The 26812-nt window shown below is 47.1% G+C and overlaps 1 protein-coding gene across 2 annotated transcripts in view; it reads left to right on the forward strand.

The window, feature by feature from the left end:
• The window catches only part of CHRNB3 (cholinergic receptor nicotinic beta 3 subunit), a 781646-nt gene that overhangs the window by 343637 nt on the left and 411197 nt on the right, over positions 1-26812 (forward strand). For both annotated transcript variants that reach the window (XM_069626420.1, XM_069626421.1), the window contains exon 3: positions 19845-19889. In XM_069626420.1, coding sequence (XP_069482521.1) covers positions 19845-19889 — 45 coding nt within the window. The remainder of the gene's footprint in view (positions 1-19844; positions 19890-26812) is intronic.

A 26812-nucleotide genomic window follows, 5' to 3' on the forward strand; every position in this document is an offset into this window, starting at 1 on the left:
ATGTTGACAGCATGTTTTCTATTTAATATCAGTTTCAATATTGCTTTCCTGTTTGAATAGTAGTTTCAAAAGCTGTTTCATTTTGTATAGGCTGAATACATGTTTTCTGCTTGTTCACAAGTTTCAGTAGTAGTTTCCTATTTTGATAGCAGTTTGAATAGTAGCTTTGTACTTGAATAGCTGTTCCAGTACTTTTGCTGTATGTATAACAGTGTGAGTGGTAAAGTACTTTGAGTAACCATTTCTTAATAACATGTTCAAAGGTGATATGCTCTTTGGATAGCAGTTTAACTTTTTCAGTTGGTATATGGGACCTTTATTAATGATTGATAGCAATGCCCTATTTTCATCATTGGCTGTCTTGACATTTCTGTTCTACTCCTTTAGGTATGATACGATAGGATATGGCATGTACAACGCGCCTATACACGTTTGTTTCAAGGCACGGCGAGGCAAGGGAGGGGGAAGGAAGGGAGGACAGACAGCGATCCTACTAGGCCAGGTGTCATTCAGATCATGCAAGTGCAAGGGAGGGGCAGGGGGTAAGTGCCGGGGCAAGGGGGAAAGGGCAGTGCAGTACATGGGCATATCATAATCACAATAGTAAGTAACGGCCACAGTGGCAAGTGCAAAGGTAAGTGCCGACATCAGGTGTCAAGTGCTAGTGGTGGGACTGTAGGGATACAGAAACAGTCCCTAAGGGCGGGAGTTGTCAGGCAGGCAGTGCGTGAGTGTATGACTGGTGGGGGAGGGAACTGGGCCTGAGAACAGAGGGTGGCCAGGTAGCCAGTGCACTTTCAGTTTCAGACAAGAGGTCAGCAGGGGAGAGGATGAAAGGTTTTGAAGCGCTTCCAGAACCGGAGATGGTTCTCCTCAAGTTTCAGGGAGGCAGGGAGGCTGTTCCCGAGAGAGGCCCAAGCTGAAGAAATAAATCTACCACCAACTTGTTGCTTGGAGAAGGGACTGACCCTATGGGAGATGGAGGCAGATAAGCGAAGAGCTCGAGAGGGAAGATATTTAGGAAGAGAGAGTTGAAGGTATTGAGGCCCCAGGCCCCAGAAAGCCTTCTGGACAATGCAGAGGGTTTTGAACTTGATCCTCACAGCCACTGGGAGCCAGTGCAGAGATTTTAGTCCTGGAGAGATACGATCCCTGGGCTTGAGGCCAAGGACAAGCCTCGCAGTCTTGTTCTGGATGAGTTGCAGAGGGCGGAGAGTAGAGGCAGGCAGATTTAGAAAGAGACTGTTGCAGTAGTCCAGCCTAGAGAGAACCAGAGCTCTGGAGACCGTGAGCTTCTGGGGGAAGGAGAGGAAAGGTAGAATACCTCTGAGGAGGTGCAGCTGCTAGTGTGACTTCTTAGAGACGTCTGAGATGTTGTGGGATGTATTCACCCATGCATCCGAGCCGTACCTCAAAACTGTGCAGTACTGACATGGAAAACATCATGATGGCCAGAGCTTCCCAGAAAATGCACAGGGAAATGCATGAAGAATAGGCTGCCATTCATTTTTGCCGATGTTATGGGCACAGAAGGAAACTGCCTAAAACCACCATTGGACTACCCACACAGTAGTCTGAAACCATTGGGAATGGCAATGCTGATTGCCAAATGCAACCTAGAATTGTTGGGAATTCATTTTCTTAAATCCCAAAAATGGGTGCAGTACCAGTACTCACCACTATCCAAAAGCCAGCATTTTAAAACCACTTCAGATTTTACTTTTTGTGTAAAAATGAATGAACCCAAAGCAGGCCAAAGAAAGACTTACTGAGAGGTGGATACAATGTAAAGTGATATTCTGAAGTGACTTGAAGGTTTATAACAAAACTGCTATGGAGTCAGCAGTTTAAGTTGCACTGGATTTAAAGACACTAAAATCGAAAATGTTTAGATTAAATGAGTGACCTATGTTTGGTGTCACATGCCTTTGTAACTGTTTAAATGTCATAGTTTTAAACTTAGAATCAGCCTTCTAGCTGCATATGTGAAAATGTTTAGTTTTATTTGAATGCAGAAACTGGGGAACAGAAATGACAGCTTAAAGAGATTCCAATTTGCCTGGCAACTACCCCCATCAGGAGTGAAACTTGAGTCACAGCTGTGTTCCCAGGCCTAGCTGCCCTTTTGCTGCTCACACTAAGGATATGCCTTCTATCTGATAATTGAATTACCTGTGCTCTGCAGGAAAGTGAACAAAGCCCTGTCCTGGCTCAGGCAAAGGTTTTATTGGCAGGAGTCGTAAATGGTCGTAAAAAGTGGCTTCCTCCTGAGGAAAGGGGAGGGGCACTGCCTGTGAGAGCAAGCTGGCTTGGCAGAACTGGAAAAACCAGTATTTCTACCTTGTGCTGAGAGGAAACCACACCCCTTTGTAGCCAGAATATTGTTTAGAAAAAGATGAATAACTCATAGTACGGACATGTGAAAATTTTATAAATGACACCATAATTCTTTTGATTTTTCTGCCCACATTTTAAGAGGTTTTTCGACCCGGTGGCGTGTTCAGGGGGGTTTTAGCGGAAAAGTGGATATTACTCTAAATGTATGCATGTTAAAAATCTGAAACTTCATCAGTTAATGTCCCTACTCCCTGCACACATGTATGTAAAGTTGGGTCAATGTCAGAAAGTGAAAAATCAGTTAAAAAGTCAATTATGTGCCATTTCTGAATGCAAGCTCTTAGAAACAGCAGATTTGGACAGAGACATGGCTAAATTCAGCCACACCATGTATATGTAATTTCAAGCAACTGTGTAACTGTGAAATATGTCTTTTATTATCAAATATAGAATATGTGCAATCTGACAGAGGAGTGTCCTATCTGCAAGCCATAAAATGACATCCCTCTGACTCACAGTTCATTCCCCAATCAAATAAGAAATGGAAGTTTGACCAATTAGAAGCTGAGAGAGAGGTAGGGTCAGTGATGCTAGAACACACCCACATTCTAAACACATAAAAGCAGACAGACAGGACAGATAGGGACCTTCAATTCCATCTGCAGCGGGACGCTCTGCCGGAAAAATCCATACTTACCTCCATCAACCTTCAGAGAGCAACATAGAGACTTCAAATCCATCAGGCCAGACCAGAAGCAGAGTAGAGCTGACCTGTTAGCAGAACCAGAGAGAGCTGACCCAGATCACTGTGAAGTGCAGAGACCAGAGGCGAGTTTAAAACCTGACCAGATCCATGGCGAGGCCCATTTCACTCAAGAATATAGTGTGAGTACCTAGAAACTGTGCAGAACCAATCTCCTAGTTAAAATAATATAATTCAATCTATTTAATCTAAGTAGAACTGCCTCCTAACTGTCACCTGTCATTTGTAAAGCTGTCACTTGTCATTTCCTAGTTGCAAGCTGCACTTGTCTTTTTGAACTTTAAAATTTCAAATCTGAAAAACGACCTTCACAAAATCGCTCATATCTCCGCAACCGTTTGTGCTAGAGACTTGCAGTAACTTTCATTTTGATGCTGAGATCCTAGGCTTTCCTAGGACCCCAAAACGATAGAGATAGTCCTTGTGGTTCCTCTGTAATAGCGCTCGGCGCATCCGCGAATTTTGCCGCGATTTGCAAATTTCTTCACGTGTAAAAAGCTGCTGCTGCTTGCCTTCCATTTGCCAGAAATTCGTTTAACCTGCTAACTATCCCTGCATCATTGCTAGTGTGAGCCTGGACTAATATTAACTAGATACCACTCACCCTGAACCTCTGAAAGGGAATTAAAAGCATTTCCAGCATATTTCTCATCCATTGCTAGCACATATCAAAGCATTTGCCTGTGTTTTAAACTTCTGTTGTCTAAGCTTGCTGGGGTGAACTGATTTACATTGATTGCATTTCTGAGAACTGTGTGTTTTCCTTCCATTTCCTTGCCTTGCATCAAGGGGGGGAGGGGATTGCCAGAGAAAAGTGATTACATTGTTTGGTTGAAATCATATTGAGTATTTTCTGTACTGCATTCATTGAATATTGCATCCACCTGAGCTTACATAAAGCATCCTCTACCACATTATACTTTTGTTCCTATTTACCAGTGTGCTACCTTATCCATTTCATGTCAACTCATTAGTGATTATAAGAAGTGTGCTAGTGCCAGATTCTCCGTTGTGGATCTTTATCATATCAGATTAAGTGTGCTATTCAATTATTAATTTATTATAAGGTGTGATATATACATCTCTTGTTTAAATTATCAAATAAACCTTTTAACTTGCAAAACAGAACTACTTCTTGGCTCAGTGGGGTCAGGGGGATTCCAAGAGAGGGGTGTTATATAGGGGTAGTCATCCAGAACGCATGAACTGGACATAAAGATATATCAATAAGGGTTTTCATTCAGTATTCTAGACTAGGCGTTAACTTAGCTGTAGTGCTGAATTGAATCCTCTTACAAATTGGGGGCTCGTCCGGGACGTTGGGTTAGATTTACCACTTGTGCAGCTCAATACAGTGTGCTAACTGACGGGATACATACATCCGGTCGGATCACCACGCTGCGTTACGCTGTAAAGCATTCCTCAAAAGGGACACTCCAAGAAAAGTTCTGTTCTGCAAAAATAAAATACTAACTTCTGTAAATCAGGACAGAGACCAATCTCTAGAATGACGACCTTGGTAGATATGAAAATAGCCAGAGAGCACCTCTTGCATAAGCTATTTGTGAGAGGTAAATGGACCGAACAGGGCCAGGATGCCTGGTTGCAGGCCATCACGCGACAGGTCACTGAAACAGGGTCAGATTATGGAGAGATCAGGGTCCATTACATGTGGCCCTGAGTGAACTATATATGGCTCCTAAAGCCAAAGAGGAACACAATAAGATTGCCAGGATAGCAGCATACCTGTACCTATATATGGGAGACATGCAGGATAGATGTGCTGAAAGCCAAAATCTGGCAAATAGGCAACAGATGGTGTTAGAGAAGGTCCAATCTGACCTGGTCTCTTCTGAGCAGAGGCTGCAGAGGAGCCAGGAGTCAGAAAATGACAGCAGACTGTACATCACTAAAATAAAGGAGGATATGGATGTGCTGCAAAAGGAAAAGTCAGAACAGGATACCAGATTTCTGGCCTTGCAGAAGGAACACCAAGAAGGTTTGGACTCCCTACTGCAAAGCCAGAAAAAGCTGGAGCAACAGCTAGACTTCAATAGGGCATGTGCTGAGCAGGTAGTCACCCTGCAAAGTCACCTAGATAGAGAGAAGGCAGGGAGCAACAAACTAATTCTGAAAGACCTGGATACCCAGGCAGAGTTTGATGAGGAGCGCCAAAAAGCTGGTGCCCTTCAACGGCAAAGGGACGACCTGGCGGCACAAATGCAGGCTCTTAGTCAGGAAAGAGACGCCTTAGGCCAGGAAGTCTGCCATTTAAAAAGAAAAATGGAAGAAAATCACCTGGCCCACCAGGGACTGGGTGACCTCCAAAAAGAACACCAGAACTCGTTAGAGCACACCAGGAGGGTGGAAGAGGCTTTGGCAAGAAAGGAGCAGGCCAATAGGGACATTGCCCAGGAGGTAACCCTCCTGCAGCAAAGACTGGCCCAGTACTCCAGGACCAATCAGGAAGCACAGAGAGAGAATGAGGCTCTCTGCCAACACAATGATAGGCTCCAACAACAGGTAGCGATGCAGGAGAGACTGATAGAGTCGAGTAAGGCCTTAACAGAGGAACTGAAAGCACAAATGCAGGCTCTTGCATTGCAACAGGGAGCAGGGGCGGATAGAGATGAGGTTCGCTGGGAAAGGGAAACTCCGGAGCATAACCTCAGGAGCACTAGTACCAGAGGCCTCATACCTCTCAGTCCCTGGACTCTGCCACCCCCACGTCCCCTGGCGCACATGAGCACAGGGCTGCAGGGATGGCAGATTACTATGCAGCTAAGAGTATGGGGCTCATAGGCCAGTACCACTCAGGAATGGAGGGGTGGGCATCCGGGTATGGGCACCCAAGTACAGTACAGTTCAATGGGGAACCCCAGGAGAGTAGGCCCATTAAGGGCATCCTGAAAACCTCTGCCCAGTTAGGTCAGTGGAGGGGGTACCCATCAAATCCTGGCAGCAAGGAGGAATCTGAAGACTCCTCTGAACTGCGCAGGACACAGGAGACCAGGTCCCCACATTCTGCCAGCCATTCCCAGGCTCGCAGAATCCGGGAAAACCTGGAAGAACAGACGGGAACCTCTGGGAGCAGTGCCTCTGAGTCCGAGGAAGAATGGACAAGGGTTACCCGAACCAAAAAGGCCAATAAGGCAAAAAGGGCCTTGCTTAAGGACCCATTAAAGCAGATTAAGGCGATCAGGAGCGTCATCACGCCTTACCATAAGAACGCTAAGTATTCTGTTTGGGAGCACTTAGAGTTGTTTGAACAAATGATGGAGACTTTCCATTTGAAGGACAGCCAAAGCTGTATTCAATATGTAAAGTGGACCTTCTCCCCGGAATACTCCAGTTTCTTTGCGGGGCTGGAGGACCAAAATCATTTAAGATGGTCCACCTATAAGGCGGCCATCTTGAAACATTTTTCTGTTCACAGAAATCCTCAAGAGGCTCGCAAGGCAGCCTACAATTTGCAATGTGGGGAGGATCAGGCCCCACAAGAATTTGTGCAGGAGTTAAAGCGGGCTTTTGCACAGACCACAAGAAGGGTGCGCACGGATAGCAGGGAATTTATTAATACGTTTTTCCATGCCTTGCCCAAATATATCATGACCCAGCTCGTGAGGGATTTTCACGAGAAAAGATCTTTAGACTGGGTCATTGAACAGGCTACCTGGATCTATGAGGTGCAGAAACCGATAGATAGCAAAAGTAATGCCCAGAAAACCCCCAAAGCCAACAGCACCCCTGCTGCTGCCAAGGTGGCAGAGGTAAAGGTCACCCCCGTTTTGGATTTGGAGATGGGGGGGCCTAAAAACCTACCTGCACCTAATAATGCTAGGCCCAGAAGGTCCTCGGGCCAGTCACAGACAGGGAGCCAAGGAGGCAGCCCCACAAATGGGGTCCCTCGCTCTCCTGATTATGTAAGTCCCCGTTACAAGGGAAATCGACCCATCCTGGGTTATGTGTGGACTCCTCCAGACCAAGGGGGGGGATCCAGACAAGCACCTAACCCAGGGAACTTCCCTCCAAACTTCCCACAGGAGGGCAGAAATTTACCAAACCCTGGGCAGAACTTTTTCCCCAGACATCCACCCGACTTCCAGCCCCAAAACCATCCATCCTTCTTTCCCCAATTCCCTGAGCCCAGACCACTGAATCCGGGAGAGGGGAGGCCAAGTGTGGAGGGGTACCCAAATCTTCCCAACCCGGGGTATTACCAGAGGAGGGACAGCTACCCTTCCCGGGATCAGCCCAGGGGAGAAAACAGGGCCCCGTATCAGCCTGAGCGGGTTTCCCAGTTAGAGCGCCAGGTTCAAAACATGGCGCGGGACCTGGGTCACATACTGAGGGCTCAGCAGAACCCTCAGATGGGCGTGCCGGCGCAGAACGCACCCAACTCTGGACCTGGTGCTCCAGAACAATGACGGGGGCAGCACCCCGATAACTCACCGGTTCCCAGGGAGGAGGCACAAAGGGAAGGGGGGTGTAAAGCCTTGGAGGAAGCTTCCTTCCTCACTTGTAAACAGCCCCTGGAAACCCAGGAACCGGAAACAAAATCTCTTGCCCCTGAAAGTCTGCCTCCTAAGGAGCAGAGGGGGGGTAGGAGAAACAAAAGACCCAAACAGACTCAGTTTGAGGAGGAGGTACAGATCTTCCAATTTGAGGGAGAGGGATCCTCAGAGGATCCTGGGAAAAGGATCTTCTCCTTCAGAGAGGGGGGAACTCCTCCCAAAGAAAAATGGGTCCCTAGGGATGCAAATCCAGACTGGGGAGATGTGGAGACTGAGCTACCGCCGCCCACCATCTCATCCCAGAACCAACAGCAAGAAAATCCCCTGGTTCAAACCCATCCTGGTGACTGCCTCCAAAAAGGGGGGGGCGGCCCAGAACCGGAGCCAGGGGAACCCACAATGGCTCTGATCTCCAGTTGCCAAATTTTTCTTTCAGATTCCCAAGGCTCTCCACAAGATTCTGCCCAAATCTCTTCGCTAGCGATGTCCAAAACCAGAAAATTAGCCCACCAGTTGTCCAAAAATGTACACTATCTGTGCCCCCTTGAGGAGAAGGAGGGAAGATATTATGACCCGGTACAAGTACAGGGGCAGGGTACAATCTCGGCACTGGTGGACACTGGATCTCAAGCTACCCTTCTGTCCAGAAGGGCCTTTGATGAACTGAATGCAGGAAGGGGAGAGGATTACCAAATTCCTCTCACCTCTCTTCCTGGACAACTGCAGAACTTTGACGGGAAGGAAATTCCCGTTGAGGGGACTGCAGACTTGGACATTAAGATCGGGCGACACAAGTTGAAACACCCGGTCATAGTTGTGACCCCAGAGGGAACCCCTTGTTTACTAGGGAATGACCTCCTGAGAAGGTTGTCACCCCTAATAGATTGTGTAAACGAGGTCCTCTGGACCCAGACTAGCCGACCAATAAAATTAAAACAGAGTGTCAACCATGTTAGTTTAAACGGCACCTGCCACATGGTTGAACAAAAATCTGACCAAGTAGAATTTCACTTCCAGAATAGCCAAATTCCAGACGTGACAGTAATAGCAGTAGGACAACAGACTGGTGATGGGGGGTCCTCTCTATTTCTGAAAATCAACCTTCCTTCCAGTCTAAAGTGGTACTCCACGCTGGAAGGAAACACTCTGAGATTCTATACTAATCCACAATCAGAAACTCTCACTCCTATAGTCCAGGAAGATGTGAAATCAGCTCAAAGCCTGGCTGATATTCAGCAAATTGGAGAGCAGTTGTTCATCCCTGTTCAGTTAAATGATGGGAAGGACTCTGTTCTCGCTCGAGTGTGTGTGAACAACGGTAAGAGCTTCATCAGCGAAGCCATGTTCCGCCAACTCCCAAAAGATCCAGCCATTCCCACATTCAAACTGATAGACAAATGGGAAATGGACCGGGAAGCGCCTAATTCCAAACATCTCCTGCCAAGCAGGTGTATGCTCAAAATCTCCATTGGCAACAAGAGCATAGTCCACAATTGTTGGGTCGTGCGAGACGTCCCTGCCGCCTTTTACTTAGGCAGTGACATTCTCAATCGCTTTGCCATTAGTTGGACCTAATAAACTTCAAAGCTTGGTCCCGATTAGCGGATAATCCCATGGGCTTTGATGATCCAGAAAAAGCATTTAGGTCAGCTCAATTGCTACCTTATGCAGTTGAAATTCAGGTTAAAGAGGAAGTCACCATCCCAGAAAGGACCCGACAATTCTCCCTGGAAGTGAAAGTTAAAAGGGGACAAGAGTTGAAAAACCCTGATGCTTACATACTTCTAAATGCTTCTCTCCAACAGCAAGGGTTGGGGGTAAACCCAACTCCATTAGTCAACATAGAACATGACACCATTCCAATAGAGGTGGATAACAGCGACTTAAAGAGTATTACTCTAGCCGCAGGCACCATTATTGGAATGGCGGTTGATGACCAACATTTCTCCATTGATCTTGTAAATGAACTGTTAGGACCAATCCCCAAGGACTGTTTTGACAGTGACAGTGAGGACAATACAACACCAGACAGGATTTTACCCGGCATGGGGGGAACTTCCTGGTGTACACTTCCTGCCCCTATGGTAAGGAAGATGTGACGTGTGACTTCAGGAGGGATGAGGTGATCTTCCAGGTACATGAGGGCTGCCTTTCCCACCTGAAGCCTCCGGTCCAAATCAGCACTCTGACCAGGGACTTCTCCACCCAGCTGGAGGAGGCCGCGGAGATAGCCAAACCAGAAGTCTTTCCAGGCTTCAGGCAGATGGTGGAAGAGAGAGTCAACCTAGCTGACGCCTGTGTGACTCTGGAACAAAAGCAAAAGTTGAAACAAGTTTTCTTGGATTTCCAAGATCTCTTTGCGGTAGACTCATATGACTGTGGTCGCACTGACATCCACACAACAACAATCCCCACGGACCCTGGCATGACTCCAGTGTTTGTGAAGCAATATCGCTTGCCTCTCGCATCAATGGAGTCCCTTACTGAAATAATTAAGAACCTTGAGTCCCGGGGAATAATCCGTCCAGTCCACAGCACCTTCAATAATCTGGTGCTGGGAATATTGAAGCCGAACGGCCAGTGGAGACTCTGCGCCGACCTCAGGGAGCTCAACAAACGGGTCCATACTTCCCGATGGCCTCTGCCCTACATTGACCAAGGGCTGGCCCAGATCCAGGGTCACAGGTATTCACTGCAATAGACCTGACCAATGGATACTGGACTGTGCCTGTCAGCAGGGAGGACCAATACAAACTGGCTTTTACCTTTGGGGGCCAGCAGTACACCTGGACCCGGACTCCCTTCGGGTACCTCAACTCCGGTAATGAGTTCAATATTTTCCTACATAAGGCCATGCCCGACCTGGGTGCAAGGGGTAACCTGGCTTATGTAGATGATGTCCTCATCAAAAGTTCATCTGTGGAGGAACACATAGCGGAGATCCGTTATGTTCTGACACAGTTGAGGGCCGCCGGAGCAAAACTTTCCTTTCAGAAAGCACAGTGGTGTAGAACCCGTGTTAATTTCTTGGGGCATGAGATTACTCCTCAGGGCCTCTGTCCCCAGGAAAAGAAAGTGGAAGCACTTCAGAAACTGAAAGACCCCACAACTCTGCGAGAACTAAGGAGCCTCCTTGGACTGACTAATTACAGCAGAAAGTTCATTGAGGGCTACGCAGAGATCACCAGACCCCTGATTCATCTCCTGAAGGGGGGGGTCAAGTGGGAATGGGGTCCAGAACAATCCGAGGCAGTAAAACAACTCAAAAGAAGCCTCTCACAAGCGCCTTGCCTAGCTTACCCTGTCAGAAACAAGGAGTTCTTCCTGGAGACAGGGTTCTCTAATACGTGCTTGACGGCAGTATTATATCAAAAGCATGACAAGGTCAATAAAGTAATCTCCTATGCGAGCAAAACTTTATCCTCTGTGGAGGAAAAATTCAACGATTGTGAGAAGGCACTCCTGGCAACGGTGTGGGCATTGAAGAATTACCGCCCGTTTATCCAGGGGGAACACATCATAGTGGAGACTCCACACCAGCCACTGCAATATCTCCAAAGTGACAGAATCCGGGCCGGAAATGTGAGTAATTCCCGAATTACTTCCTGGATTCTGTCAATGCAAGGCTTTCCTGTGGAGGTCAGATATGGCCAAAACAAGAAGAGTCCACTCGCGCAAGCTCTGGCTGACTTGCATGATTGTGCCAGAGAAAACTGTCTCGAGGACGAAAGTCTAAAAATAAAGGTTAACATGGAGGCATACCTTAATTCCCCCCACTAAGTCTTTGAAGAAGACAAGTGTGAGGGAATGCCCACTGTGTATGTGGATGGATGCTCTTACCATGTTGACAACGACGGGGAGAAAGAACTGGTGGCCGGCGTAGGGAATGCATGGGTGAATGAGTCCCCAGAACCCTCCGCTGGATACAAAATTGGTCCCCGAAGTAGTCAGGTGGCAGAATTGATGGCTGTGCATCAGGCCATCCTCACTGCTGTCCAGCATCAACTCCACGAACTGGTCATAATCACAGATTCGGATTATGTACGGAACGGGTTCGTGGAGCACCTGGTTAATTGGAAAACCAGAGGCATATTATGTGCTAACAACAAACCCTTGAAACATGGGAAGTTGATCCAAAACATTGATGATCTGGTCACATCGAATGAGATGACCATCTATTGGAAAAAGATCAAGGGTCATTCCAAAGTAGAGGGACCAGACAAAACTGGAAATTACTTAGCTGATCAGCTGGCCAAAACCGGGGCCATCCAAGGGGATCTAATTGAGATTGAGTCCCTGTTGGGGGAAATCCAGGTCACTGCTATCACTAGGTCCCAGACGAATGCTCACAACGACCTTTCAATTGCACAATGGAGTAAGGAGACCCCTGATGATGATTTGATTACTGCTCAGAAGGGGGATCCAATTATTGGTAAATTTTACCAGCACCTTGAGGACCCTGAGAACTTTCCCCTGACGGATACCGATTACATTGGGAAAGAGGACCTAAGAGTGTTGATGAAATGTCCAAAAATGTTCCGGATTCAAGACGGTTTGCTGGTAAGGAAATCCAAAGCTGGCCACGATCAGTGGGTGGTTCCTACCTCATTCCGAAGCCTGATGTTAAGTCACGCCCATGATGCGGCCACCGCCGGTCATAGGGGGTTTCACACAACATTGGAAATCTTAAGAGAGGTTGCATACTGGCCACACATGGGGCAGGACCTTGACCAATACTTGAAGGGGTGTCTTGTGTGTGTACAATTTCAGCCATCATCCCTCACGCACCGTGCGCCTCTCCAAAAGAGGGGGATGACACTGCCATGGTCAGATTTACAAATCGACTTTGTAGGCCCTGTGATTCGCTCGGCTAGGGGGAATAAGTACATGTTGACTGTGACATGCTTGTTTACCAAGTGGGTGGAATGTCTCCCAGCCCCAAATTGCAAGGCAGAAACTGCAGCTGCCATGATGATTAACCACATCTTTTCCCGTTTTGGTCTACCTCAAAGGATTGAGTCAGACAGAGGTAGCCACTTCACCAGTGAAGTAATGACAAAGATGTGGGAGATACTGGGGGTCAAGAGAAAGCTGCATATTGCTTATAGACCAGCTTCTTCTGGGGCAGTAGAGAGATATAACCGGACAATTGTGAGCATATTAAAGAAGTTTGTGGCAGATTCTGGGCCAAGTTGGGATATCCGATTACCTCTGGTCCTAATGGCTATCAGATCTACCCCTTCATCTGCAACCAAAATGCCACCATTTGAGTTGATGACTGGGCGCAAGATGGTGCTTCCTCAGCATTTGCTCTATAGGACCCAAGAGCAGACACTGATAAATGCCTCCACTACTCATGAGTATGTGGAGAATTTAAGGAAACACCTCCAACATGCTTTTGCTTACGCTCAGCGGAATCTAGAAAGATCAGCTGATAGCATGAAGACCCATTATGACCTGAAAACTTCCAGGAAGGAATATCAGGTGGGGGACCGGGTCTATCTATACAACTTCCAAAGGAACCAGGCCAAGCAGCGCAAATTTTTGCCTACATGGAAAGGACCCTTTGAGATCGTCGATAAGATCTCCCCTGTGGCCTACAAAATCCACATCCCCAAAGGTCCTTTGGCAGAGGGAGAAGACAAGTGGGTCCACATAAACCAGTTGAAATGTTGCCATCCCAGGCACACTCTGCAACAACTGGAGGAATCCTCTGGAATCATAGCGGGTACTGTCTCAGACTAATTCAGTTCCAATCATAAAACATACCACATCTAGTCTCTAAAAATACTGTGATTTGCATGAAACTGTCTCTTAGTTATACTGTTTTTTTTTTCAAAATAAGAATGTAATGTTTTGTTGTGATGAAATGCATATGCTGCCCCACTATCTCAACAGTGGTGGAAAAAGTCTATGAGTAGGTATTGCCGCTCTTCCTTTGTCGTCCTAGGAGAAAGAAAACCTGAAGACGGGCCAAGGAGGATGATACGGAGACCGGGAACGAAGATCCAATGGGCCCAGTGGACCGCCCAATATTCCCATCAGGACCGGCGAGGAGAACCGATCGATCAGTACTGGATGGAGGAAAAGATGCTGAACTGTGCCATCTATTGGAAGAAGATGAGGAAACATCCCAGGTCTTGCGAGTCCCATTCGTGAAATAGAATGGCCATCGCAAGAGGGGGGCTTGTGGGATGTATTCACCCATGCATCCGAGCCGTACCTCAAAACTGTGCAGTACTGACATGGAAAACATCATGATGGCCAGAGCTTCCCAGAAAATGCACAGGGAAATGCATGAAGAATAGGCTGCCATTCATTTTTGCCGATGTTATGGGCACAGAAGGAAACTGCCTAAAACCACCATTGAACTACCCACACAGTAGTCTGAAACCATTGGGAATGGCAATGCTGATTGCCAAATGCAACCTAGAATTGTTGGGAATTCATTTTCTTAAATCCCAAAAATGGGTGCAGTACCAGTACTCACCACTATCCAAAAGCCAGCATTTTAAAACCACATCAGATTTTACTTTTTGTGTAAAAATGAATGAACCCAAAGCAGGCCAAAGAAAGACTTACTGAGAGGTGGATACAATGTAAAGTGATATTCTGAAGTGACTTGAAGGTTTATAACAAAACTGCTATGGAGTCAGCAGTTTAAGTTGCACTGGATTTAAAGACACTAAAATCGAAAATGTTTAGATTAAATGAGTGACCTATGTTTGGTGTCACATGCCTTTGTAACTGTTTAAATGTCATAGTTTTAAACTTAGAATCAGCCTTCTAGCTGCATATGTGAAAATGTTTAGTTTTATTTGAATGCAGAAACTGGGGAACAGAAATGACAGCTTAAAGAGATTCCAATTTGCCTGGCAACTACCCCCATCAGGAGTGAAACTTGAGTCACAGCTGTGTTCCCAGGCCTAGCTGCCCTTTTGCTGCTCACACTAAGGATATGCCATCTATCTGATAATTGAATTACCTGTGCTCTGCAGGAAAGTGAACAAAGCCCTGTCCTGGCTCAGGCAAAGGTTTTATTGGCAGGAGTCGTAAATGGTCGTAAAAAGTGGCTTCCTCCTGAGGAAAGGGGAGGGGCACTGCCTGTGAGAGCAAGCTGGCTTGGCAGAACTGGAAAAACCAGTATTTCTACCTTGTGCTGAGAGGAAACCACACCCCTTTGTAGCCAGAATATTGTTTAGAAAAAGATGAATAACTCATAGTACGGACATGTGAAAATTTTATAAATGACACCATAATTCTTGTGATTTTTCTGCCCACATTTTAAGAGGTTTTTCGACCCGGTGGCGTGTTCAGGGGGGTTTTAGCGGAAAAGTGGATATTACTCTAAATGTATGCATGTTAAAAATCTGAAACTTCATCAGTTAATGTCCCTACTCCCTGCACACATGTATGTAAAGTTGGGTCAATGTCAGAAAGTGAAAAATCAGTTAAAAAGTCAATTATGTGCCATTTCTGAATGCAAGCTCTTAGAAACAGCAGATTTGGACAGAGACATGGCTAAATTCAGCCACACCATGTATATGTAATTTCAAGCAACTGTGTAACTGTGAAATATGTCTTTTATTATCAAATATAGAATATGTGCAATCTGACAGAGGAGTGTCCTATCTGCAAGCCATAAAATGACATCCCTCTGACTCACAGTTCATTCCCCAATCAAATAAGAAATGGAAGTTTGACCAATTAGAAGCTGAGAGAGAGGTAGGGTCAGTGATGCTAGAACACACCCACATTCTAAACACATAAAAGCAGACAGACAGGACAGATAGGGACCTTCAATTCCATCTGCAGCGGGACGCTCTGCCGGAAAAATCCATACTTACCTCCATCAACCTTCAGAGAGCAACATAGAGACTTCAAATCCATCAGGCCAGACCAGAAGCAGAGTAGAGCTGACCTGTTAGCAGAACCAGAGAGAGCTGACCCAGATCACTGTGAAGTGCAGAGACCAGAGGCGAGTTTAAAACCTGACCAGATCCATGGCGAGGCCCATTTCACTCAAGAATATAGTGTGAGTACCTAGAAACTGTGCAGAACCAATCTCCTAGTTAAAATAATATAATTCAATCTATTTAATCTAAGTAGAACTGCCTCCTAACTGTCACCTGTCATTTGTAAAGCTGTCACTTGTCATTTCCTAGTTGCAAGCTGCACTTGTCTTTTTGAACTTTAAAATTTCAAATCTGAAAAACGACCTTCACAAAATCGCTCATATCTCCGCAACCGTTTGTGCTAGAGACTTGCAGTAACTTTCATTTTGAAGCTGAGATCCTAGGCTTTCCTAGGACCCCAAAACGATAGAGATAGTCCTTGTGGTTTCTCTGTAATAGCGCTCGGCGCATCCGCGAATTTTGCCGCGATTTGCACATTTCTTCACGTGTAAAAAGCTGCTGCTGCTTGCCTTCCATTTGCCAGAAATTCGTTTAACCTGCTAACTATCCCTGCATCATTGCTAGTGTGAGCCTGGACTAATATTAACTAGATACCACTCACCCTGAACCTCTGAAAGGGAATTAAAAGCATTTCCAGCATATTTCTCATCCATTGCTAGCACATATCAAAGCATTTGCCTGTGTTTTAAACTTCTGTTGTCTAAGCTTGCTGGGGTGAACTGATTTACATTGATTGCATTTCTGAGAACTGTGTGTTTTCCTTCCATTTCCTTGCCTTGCATCAAGGGGGGGAGGGGATTGCCAGAGGAAAGTGATTACATTGTTTGGTTGAAATCCTATTGAGTATTTTCTGTACTGCATTCATTGAATATTGCATCCACCTGAGCTTACATAAAGCATCCTCTACCACATTATACTTTTGTTCCTATTTACCAGTGTGCTACCTTATCCATTTCATGTCAACTCATTAGTGATTATAAGAAGTGTGCTAGTGCCAGATTCTCCGTTGTTGATCTTTATCATATCAGATAAAGTGTGCTATTCAATTATTAATTTATTATAAGGTGTGATATATACATCTCTTGTTTAAATTATCAAATAAACCTTTTAACTTGCAAAACAGAACTACTTCTTGGCTCAGTGGGGTCAGGGGGATTCCAAGAGAGGGGTGTTATATAGGGGTAGTCATCCAGAACGCATGAACTGGACATAAAGATATATCAATAAGGGTTTTCATTCAGTATTCTAGACTAGGCGTTAACTTAGCTGTAGTGCTGATTTGAATCCTCTTACAATGTGAGGAGAGAAGGAGAGTGTGGAGTCGAAGATGACCCAAAGGTTTTTAGCCTCGCAGGTAGGAGCAGGAGGGGGGCCAAGAGTGGCCAGCCAGAGGGCGACAGGAAAGGAGGGAGCGGTGGTGCTGATGAGGAGAATCTCAGTGTTACTGGCATTAAGGCAGAGGTCATTGGTGGCACACCACTCATGGATAGCAGACAGACAGTCAGAGATGAGAGACGGAGAGGAGGTGACCGAAGGTAGCCTGAAAATGAGCTGAGTGTCATCTGCATAGCATTGTAAGTTGGGGCAGAGGGCAGCAATGCGGTGTGCAAAACGTGGCAGGTATAAGTTGAAAAGCCAGGGAGAGAGGTTAGAGAGAGGCTAGACCCCTGGGGGACACCACAGGTAGAGAAAAAGGTAGCGGATAGGAAGGACCCAGGTTGGACCTGGGAGGGTCTGCCAGAGAGGAAAGAAGTCTGCCACGCCAGGGCCTGATCATTGATCCCCAGGTTATCACAGAGACATTTGAGCAGGGTGGCATGGTTGACAGTGTCAAAGACAGAGGAGAGATCAAGCAAGATGAGGACACAGGGGGTGTTAGAATCAAGGTTGGAGAGCAGGTCTTCACAGATGTTCAGGAGAGCAGTTTCCGTGCTTCTGGCAATTCTGAAACCAGATTGATGGTCATGGAGACAACCAACAGATTCAGTGTAGAGATTGAGCTGGGAGATGGCCAGTTTTTCGAGAAGTCTGCCTAGGAAGGGAGTGATGGACATTGGGCAATAGTTAGCCGGAAAGGAAGGGTCGGCAGAGGTTTTCTTAAGAAGAGGTTGCACAAGGGAGTGCTTTAGGGGGGATGGGAAGACTCCAGTGGCGAAGGAGTGGATGAAGAACTTGGCCAGGGCAGGAGCCAGGGGGTCAATGTGGTCCTTGATGGTTTCGGAGGAACAGGGGTGAATCTGTTTTGATGAGACTTTCATAGAAACCTCATCTGCTGAGAACAGGGGAAAGGCAGAGAAGGGGGGAGGAGAGGAGGCTTCAGAAGGGCCTGCAGAGGAGGAGCAGGGAATAGAGGGCGGGAGGAGAGAGGAGGAGGGTGAGGACAGGATGTCCTGTGTTTTAGAGATGAAGTGAGAAGCCAGTGACGTGCAGAGTGCTTGGGAAGGGACAGGAGAGGTAGAGACTGTTGCAGGATTTGGCCAGTTCCTTGCAGATTTTAAAGAGTTCAGCCGAGTCGTCGATTGCCACAGTGACGCAGGCTTGGATGTGAGCTCTCTTCTTGGAGAGGACAGAGAGGCAGTGTTGCCTTTGGAGCAGGCGGCAGGCCAGTTTGTCAGAGGATGTACATGAAGCACGCCATTTCCTCTCGGCCACCCTGCTCTTTTGTTTAAGGGTGACGAGGTCTGAGTTGTGCCAGGAGTTGCACTTAGCTTTGGGCTTCAGGCAGATTCTCATGACAGGGGCAAGAGTATCAAGAGTATCAGATATAGCAGAGTGGAGCAGGGAAAGGGCTGTGTTAGGGTGAGAGTCAGCCAAAGGAGGAATGGGGGGGAGAAAGTGGTGGCGAATGCCTCAACTGATGCGCTTCATGGGTCGGATGACCAAGAAGGTGGGTGGCAGTGATGGAGGTGGCTTGGCCTGAGGGGTGGAGAGGGTGAGATGGGAGGAGAGGAGAAAGTGATCACTCCAGGAGAGAGGAGTGGTGAGATGGGCAGAAAGGGGAAGGTCAGAGGAGAGTAGAACATCCAGAGTGTGCCCTGCAGAGTGACTCAGGCCAGAGGGGAGAACAGAGAGTGAGAGAGAGTCACAGAAGTTGCGAAAGAGTCCAGTGGGAGGACAGGAGGCTTCCAGGTGGATGTCGAAGTCTCCAAGAAGAAGGAGTTGAGTGGTTGAGACCAGGAGTGAAGAGGAGAGGTCTGCCCACTCAGAGAGGAAGGAGGAGATCAGACCAGGTGGCCGATATATAGTAGCCACAGTAAGGGAATGGTTAGGGGAGAGAGAGAGCCTGCAAATGAGGCATTCAAAAGAGGAGTAGGTCTGCGTAGGAATGACAGAGGCAGGAATCCACTCGGGGAAGATCAAGGCTACACCACCTCCAGAGTGGTTGGGCCTGGGTGCTGAGAGGATCTTGTAGCCGTCGGGGAGGAGCGTGTCAAAGCTTGTGACAGAGCTTGCCATGAACCATGTCTCGGTGAGACCGGAGACATTGAGATCTACTTCCTCCTGAAGGCATGATCAGTATCATTTTCCATGTGGTTGATAGCAGAGCAAGAGTGGCAATATGGAGAAGATTGCCATCCTTGAAGGACTTCCGTGGAGGGGTGCAAAGCAGAGGTACGCCCTGTGGAGGTGTGGAAGGAGACGAGGGGGGGCCAGAGAGGGAAGGAGAGGGCAAAGTAGCCGAGGAGGAGGTAGCAGGGGGAGGTGATGCCGTCTTGTAGGGGGGAGAGGGCATAGGAGGAGAAGAAAGGAAATTGATGAGGCGTGGGAAGCGTCTGTCAAAGAAGTGAAGGTAAGCCTGAGAGCCTTGGACCAGGACGGTGTCCTTGGCATCCATTTTATTTCATCCTTTATCTTTTATGCTGCGTGTGTTCCTTTCCTCAGATTGAGTCCCTATCAATACAGTGATTGATGGTACGCACTATTGGATGCTGTCACAGATAAAGGGCCTAATTCACAGAGTTTTCCAATAGGGTTTTGCCATTCTAAAACGCTTCTGTGAATTCTGCCCAAAGACCACTACTGCTCTAGATCACATGACCTTCATGGTGTAATCATTTATCTTTTAGTTGATCCATGTCTACATTATATGTCAGGTAGCGTTTGGCCTTCATAACAAAGATTTGGGATGCAGCTATAATGACCTGCCTTAATTCTTAATGTTGAATGACAGATATGTTTGACAAGACCTACATTACCACACTTGTTTCACAATCAAAAATATGTACTGAAATATTTTAATATAGATCAAGTTGGGAGATGTAAGTTTAAAGATGCAACTAAAATATTTTTTTATTTTGCATTTCTTTTTTTAAGGATGAGAAAAAACAATTGATGACAACTAACGTGTGGCTAAGACAGGTACGGTTTCAAAACTAAAACAAAACCATGTTAATACTTATAACTTACAAATGTATTTTTGAATATACATTATTTCTTTAATGACCACAGTACTTGGAGTCCTTATATGTTTGTTATTAATTAATGTATTTCTCTATTTTATTTTATTTTATTCCATACATGTTTTCTTTCACTATGTTTAAAAAGTCAAAAAGATTAAATCTCAGGTGGAATTCGTTGGCATGCAACTATAACAAGCATTTCTTCAAACTAAGATTTGTGTTCAGAACTCCATGTAATTGAAGGTCAGTGGACTGAAATCCTCTTGTGGTGGTGAAGGGTTCCACTACTCTTCTTTGATGCAGTCACTATGTCTATGAATGGGATAGTTTCCAAGGCTTTACTCAAGACAGGATTGCTGAACAGAGCCCTTACTTGGGAATAAAGTTTGTTCAGATACTGAGTCCTCTACCCGCTTCTTCTTCCCTCGTTGCCTGTTGCCTAAACTTGGCTTGGGAGACTAAATTACATTTGTTCATTCTATGGTTTCTAGAGGGTATATACTGGGGGCTAACTTTCATAAGTAAATGGGCCTTACATAATACAATATTTTTTTAACTTGATGCATTGTACAACTGTTCGCTAGTGAAGGGATTTGAATGGTGTCAAGAAACAGTTGCTCTGTTAGCAAAGATTGAGGGAAGAAAATAGCAAGCCTGCTTTCCTCAAATGGCAAAATATAGAAAAGGAAAAAGGGGGGACCACAGCTACAAGAAGGGTCTGTGGTAAACCCTGCAAAACAAACTCCCAACCCTCTTTTGCCTAATGCAATGCTTTAATTGATGCTGGACTAGGGCCTGTGAGTTACAGTATTTTGCCAGTAAGACTGAGATACTCCTCATCGGCACACCGGCTCCCTCCTTTCCTGTCACTCTATGGCCAGCCTCTCTTGGGCCTCTTCCTGCTCCCACCTGTGAAGCTAAAAACCTTGGGATCATCTTCGACTCCACACTTTCCTTCTCTCCGCACATCTCTGACGTCTCTAAGAAGTCGCACTACCAGGTGCACCTCCTTAGAGGTATTCTTCCTTTCCTCTCCTTCTCCCAGAAGCTCAATGTCTCCAGAGCTCTGGTTCTCGCTAGGCTGGACTATGCCTCTACTCTCCGCCCTCTGCAACTCATCCAAAACAGGACTGCGAGACTTGTCCTTGGCCTCAAGCCCAGGGATCGTATTTCTCCAGGACTGAAATCTCTGCACTGGCTTGCAGTGGCGGTGAGGATTAAGTTCAAAACTCTCTGCATTGTCCATAAGGCCTTCTGGGGCCTGGGATCTCAATATCTTCAACTCTCTCTTCCTAAGTATCTTCCTTCTCGAGCTCTTCGCTCATCCGCCTTCAACTCCCTCAGGGTTAGTCACTTCTGCAAGCAGCGAGTTGGTGGTTGATCTCTTTTTTCAGCTGGGGCCTCCCTCTGGAACAGCCTCCCTGCCTCTCTGAAACTTGAGGAGGACCATCTCCGGTTCTGGAAGCACCTCAAGACCTTCCTCTTTGCTTCTGCTTTCTCTCCTCCTCTCCCCTGCTGATCTCCCTTCTGAATCAGAAATTACACTGGTTACCTGGCTACCCTCTGACCTCGGGCCCAGGTCCCCTCCCTGCGCTAGTTGCACACCTGCTCTGCCCCCCTGTCAACCCTTGCACTCTGGGACTGTTTCTGTATCCCTACAGCCCCTTCTAGCATTTACCCCTGCACTTGCCACCAGCTGGCCACACTTTTATTTATTGTCTTTATTTTTTAAATAAAGCCACTATACTGCCCCCCTCCCCTATTCCCCTGCACTCCCCTCCCCGCCCCTTGCATGCACTTGCGTGATCTCAATGTCACCTGGCCTAGTAGAATCGATGTCTGTCTTCCCTCTGTTTGCCCTCCCTTGCCTCGTCACGCCTTGAAGCACTTGTGTATAGGTGCGTTATAAATGCCATATCATATCATATCCTCTCTCACCCTCCACAGAAACAAAAGGGCCCAGCATCCCACAAACTCTGAGCACCATCCTCCCCAGTTTGCCTAAACCGAACATGCTTTTATGCTTTTTTTAGACAATTTGGGCCACCCAGAATACACCAAGGCCCACGCCCTTTTAAAACGAAATATCCCTCTCATGGCTGGCTTCAAAGCCACCTCCTCTCCTCACCTGGGTCGTTTTGTTATTCTCTCCACTCCTTGGTGATAACTTCCCAGCTCATTATGTCAAATATGGGGGCCTGTGTTAGCAATGGTGGGGCAGTACCGTGTCTGGGTGGAGCTGGTCACGCTGGCATTTTCTGGTGAACACAACTCTGCTGACTCCCACCCACTTACTGTGGATCTATGTGATTGAAGGGAGTCTCTGAGTTCCAGGGTTTACATGTGTATGTGTGTATGTGCTCAGGTAATTATCTTGGCCATATTTCCAAAAGTCCTAAGCTGCTGGCCGATGTCACTGTAACTGCATTTTATTTTGGATAATGAGAGAGAGAAAGATCACACTCAACAGAGAAGGCAAGGTCTAGAGAGATATAGAAGTGGACGTATATGGCCGTGAACCACCTTCCTGGGGCTTCCAGAAGCCGAGTGAACCAGGGCTATTTATTTTCATTATGTTTGGGGTGGCCACATCTTGAGCCTGGTCTCTGAGAAAAAGCCTGCAAGGATTGATTGACTCAACTTCCACTGATTGGTAGCTGCTAAAATGTTAGAACAAACTCAACCAGGTGCTTGGGGTTTGGGAACCATGACTATATAGGATCGACTAGGGGTATATAGGTATTTGTCTTTCTACAGAAGAAGATCTAAAGATGAGTTGATAAATCCTAGTGAAGACCTATAACACTCAGCCAAGACCCTCTGGTGGAGAAGCTTTGATCGGTAGCTCGCAGACCTGCACGTCTTACCTTCCAGAGCTTGCACTCGTTTTCCGTCTCAGCAGGACCAGCTAGGGAAACATGTCAATGGTTGAGCCCTCTCCTGCTTGCCAGCAGTGGTCATGGACACGACCCTGCTGCTAGCACCAAAACCTGCAAAATGTGATGCATCATACGGCTGACGATGGCAGGGACCTGATGATGACAAGGCTGTGATGATGATGACACCGGAGCATGCTTCCCACACATAACTGGCAACTCCACAACAGAGACATAGAATATGAGTATTTGTGCAGCACTCCAGTGCTTTGTAACTCGGGCTGGGCAGTATCAATAACCTACAAACATGCATACATACAAACATACTTAGACATTTGATAGATGGGTTCCTGAAACAGTGAAGGAATTCATATCACAAGGCCCCACCCACACAAAGGACGTGCCCTGACCTCAAATGCATCTTCTTTGAGTCGGACTTTGACTTTGGGGGTGATTTTTTCATGTTGAGATCATGAAGAACTGGACGGCAAAAGCAAAACAAGACATCCCAAAGACATGTGGTATCCAATTAGTGCCGGAAATACCTGAGAAATACCTGAAAATGCTGCTGATGCCTCGTAATATCTAAAATACCCAGGTCTTAATACAATTTGTAATATCATGTCCAGGTACTCACGCCATATAACAGATATTACAATCCAGGGGCCAGGTATGCACGTCATTCATCAGGTAGTTGCATAAAAAGCTATGTATTGCTTATGTCGATTCATGTGTGCTTAATATTCGACCATTCGACCCATTCACCACAGGAGCTGCTATCAGATGGGAAATCTGGCTTCAACAATTCGAAATGCATCTCGACGCCAGAGACATTATCGTGGCGAAAAAGAAGCACACCTTCCTCCTACTCAACATCGGAGCAGCTACCCTATGACGCAGCCAAAGCCACGCTCACTAACATGTTCAAACCCGACCTCAACCCAGATTACGAGCGTTTCCATTTCTGCATGCCAAGGCAACGGGAGAAAGAAACAGTAGACAAATTTCACGCTCGCCTTTGTGAAATGGCGGTAGGCTGTGAATTCCCGGACGAAGAATTTGCGATCCGTCTCCAGATCATCAACGGGATATCCTCTGAAAAACTAAGAAGGGCCATACTATCTGAGAGAAACATACGCCTGTCCCGTATCCTCGAGATGGCACGAATCCGCGAACAAACAGATGACCAGGTAGCGGTCATGGAAGCAGTGATCCAAAGACTGCCAATGGTTAGCCCCGGGCCCAAAGAAGATGTCGCAACCATCTCCAGACACCAGAGAAATCGCACGAAACAAGGCCAGAAACCCCACCAATCACAGGGGCGAGACAGGAACTGCAAATGGTGCGGAGGTCCATGGCACAGAGGCGAATCCTGCCCGCATGGGGATCCACGTGCAGAAAATGCAATCGCCTCAACCACTACGCCGCGGTCTGCCTAAACCCGCCGAACCAGAGCGATAAAGACACGGCCCCACGACCAACACAAGAGCGCCGGAAGAAGTTTGCACCTAGAGAATCTTCTTACCAACATGCACGAAAAGGGAAAGCCAGAGCCGTTGATGACTCCCAAAGGTCCCCAGACACGAGCAACAGTGACGACAGCGACAGTAGCGCATCCCCCGAAAGGAGAGACAAGGGAAGACGGAAGAAAGGAAGTAGACAAGTACATCGTGTACACCTAATATCAGCTGTTGACCCACATCGGTCTCGACGGAGGAAGAGACCATCGTGCACAGTCCTCTCCAACGGGGAACCACTAAAAGTAGTCATCGACACTGGCGCAACTGTGAACGTTATGCCAGTAGTAGCATTCAACAGACTTCAACCAAAACCCAATCTCCACAAGAAGAAAGTCAGACTGTATGCCTACGGAAGTAAGAGACCCCTGCCCGTGCAAGGATCCTTCAAGTCAGACTTTGCCCACAAGAACACCAACTGCTGTGCACGCATCTACGTAGTGGATGCCGGATGCAAGACGCTACTGAGCTGCAAAAGAGCAGAGAAGCTGAAACTAATACACTTCTCTTTCGACCTCAAACACGACGAACTCAGCAACCTACTACAACAGCACAGAAAACTATTCCAGGGCATTGGATGCCTAAAGGGGAGAACCATCAAGCTCCACATAGACCCCACCATTGAACCGAAGGCAGTGCGACATCGACGGATTCCATTTCACCTGAGAGGCGCTGTGGAGAAAGAACTAGCCAAGCTCGAGGAAGCAGGAATCATAGAACGAACATCTGGACTGACCCCGTGGGTCTCGCCCATGGTAGTAGCCCAGAAACCCAAACAGCCAGACGCGGTAAGAATATGCATAGATATGAGGCTCCCTAACGTAGCCATCAGAAGAGAACGCCACGTAACCCCCACAATAGATGAGCTCATCGTAGACCTCACCGGGGCGACAGTCTTTAGTAAACTTGACCTCAGATCAGGCTATCACCAGCTAAGATTATCCAGAGAATCAAGGTACATCACTACTTTTTCGTCTCACCTCGGCCTGATGAGGTACAAAAGACTCAATTTTGGGATATCATCTGCTGCAGAGGTGTTCCAGCACGAAATCTGCAAGGTCATCACAGGATTAGAAGGCACCACCAACATCAGTGATGATATCCTTGTATACCCACCGAACAAGAAAGAACACTACAGGCGACTAGCGGCAGTCCTGAAGAGGCTAGAAGAAGCAGGCCTAACCCTCAACGCAGAAAAGTGCAAATTCGACAAAGATGAACTATGTTTCTTTGGCTACATTTTCAGCGCAGAAGGTGTGTCCCCTGACCCGTATAAAGTACAAGACATAAAAGACACCAAGGCACCACAATCAGCCTCAGGGGTGAGGAGCTTCATGGGGATGGCGACCTACTGCACACGGTTCATTCCTGACCTCGCCAGCATTGCAAGTCCACTCAGAGATTTAACAAAGAAAGACCAGAAGTGGGAATGGACCGCGACTCATCAACAAGCGTTCCAACAAATTAAAGACACTCTATCCACCTCCACCACCATGGCTTTCTTCAACGTAGAAAGACAGACTGAACTTCTCGTTGATGCCAGCCCAGTTGGCCTGGGAGCAGTGTTAACACAAACTGACAATGAAGGGAAGGTGTTCCCCATCGCGAACAGAACTATGCACACATAGAGAAGGAAGCCCTAGCCATCTTGTGGGGGTGCCGTCATTTCAAAGTGTACCTGCTAGGCAAGCAGGCAAAAGTCTTTTCAGATAACAAACCTCTGATACCAATCTTCCGAGGCTCTGCCCCTCATCCGCCTGCACGCATAGAAAAATGTATGCTGCAGCTACAGCCCTACAATATCGAAGTTGAATATCGCCCCGGATCAGACAACCCGGCAGACTACCTGTCCCGACACCCGAGGCCCGCTACAGACAATGAACAACGCCATGCGAAAGAGACTGAGGAGCACGTCTGTCAGGTAGTCGCCTGCGCGAGGCCGCGAGCCCTAACTCTGCACGAAGTGGCGTGTGAGACAGAGGTGGACACCATCCTACAGCACACAACTGCCGCTGTCCAATCAGGGAATTGGAAGAGCTACCTCACGTCGATGGCCCAACGCACAACACCGGCACAGGTCAAACTCAGAGCTCTGTTCGGGATCAGGCACAAACTCTCGGTGGCCCCGGAAGGGCTACTGTTAAAAGGACACCAAATCATATTACCCGAGTCCCTTGAGGAGAGAGCCCTCCGACTAGCTCACAGTGGACACCAAGGCATCGTCAAGACCACCGCATACCTTAAGTCCAGGATGTGGATGCCGAACATGCAGAGCTAGTGGAGTCCTGCGCGGCCTGTCAAGCATCCAGGAGACCAGAAAACCCTGAACTGATTAGCAGTGTCCCAGCTGACGCTGGGATGCAGTCAGCATGGACCACTGCACAATCACCGGCGAAGGATACCTACTCGTGGTGATCGACGAGTTTAGCAGATATCCCGAAGTGGAACACGTGGCATCCACTAACGCCGAAACCACTATCCTCACGCTA

This window comes from Ambystoma mexicanum, chromosome 6p (assembly GCF_040938575.1).
Source record: "Ambystoma mexicanum isolate Mex_15411 chromosome 6p, UKY_AmexF1_1, whole genome shotgun sequence".
Taxonomy (NCBI): Eukaryota; Metazoa; Chordata; class Amphibia; order Caudata; family Ambystomatidae; genus Ambystoma; species Ambystoma mexicanum.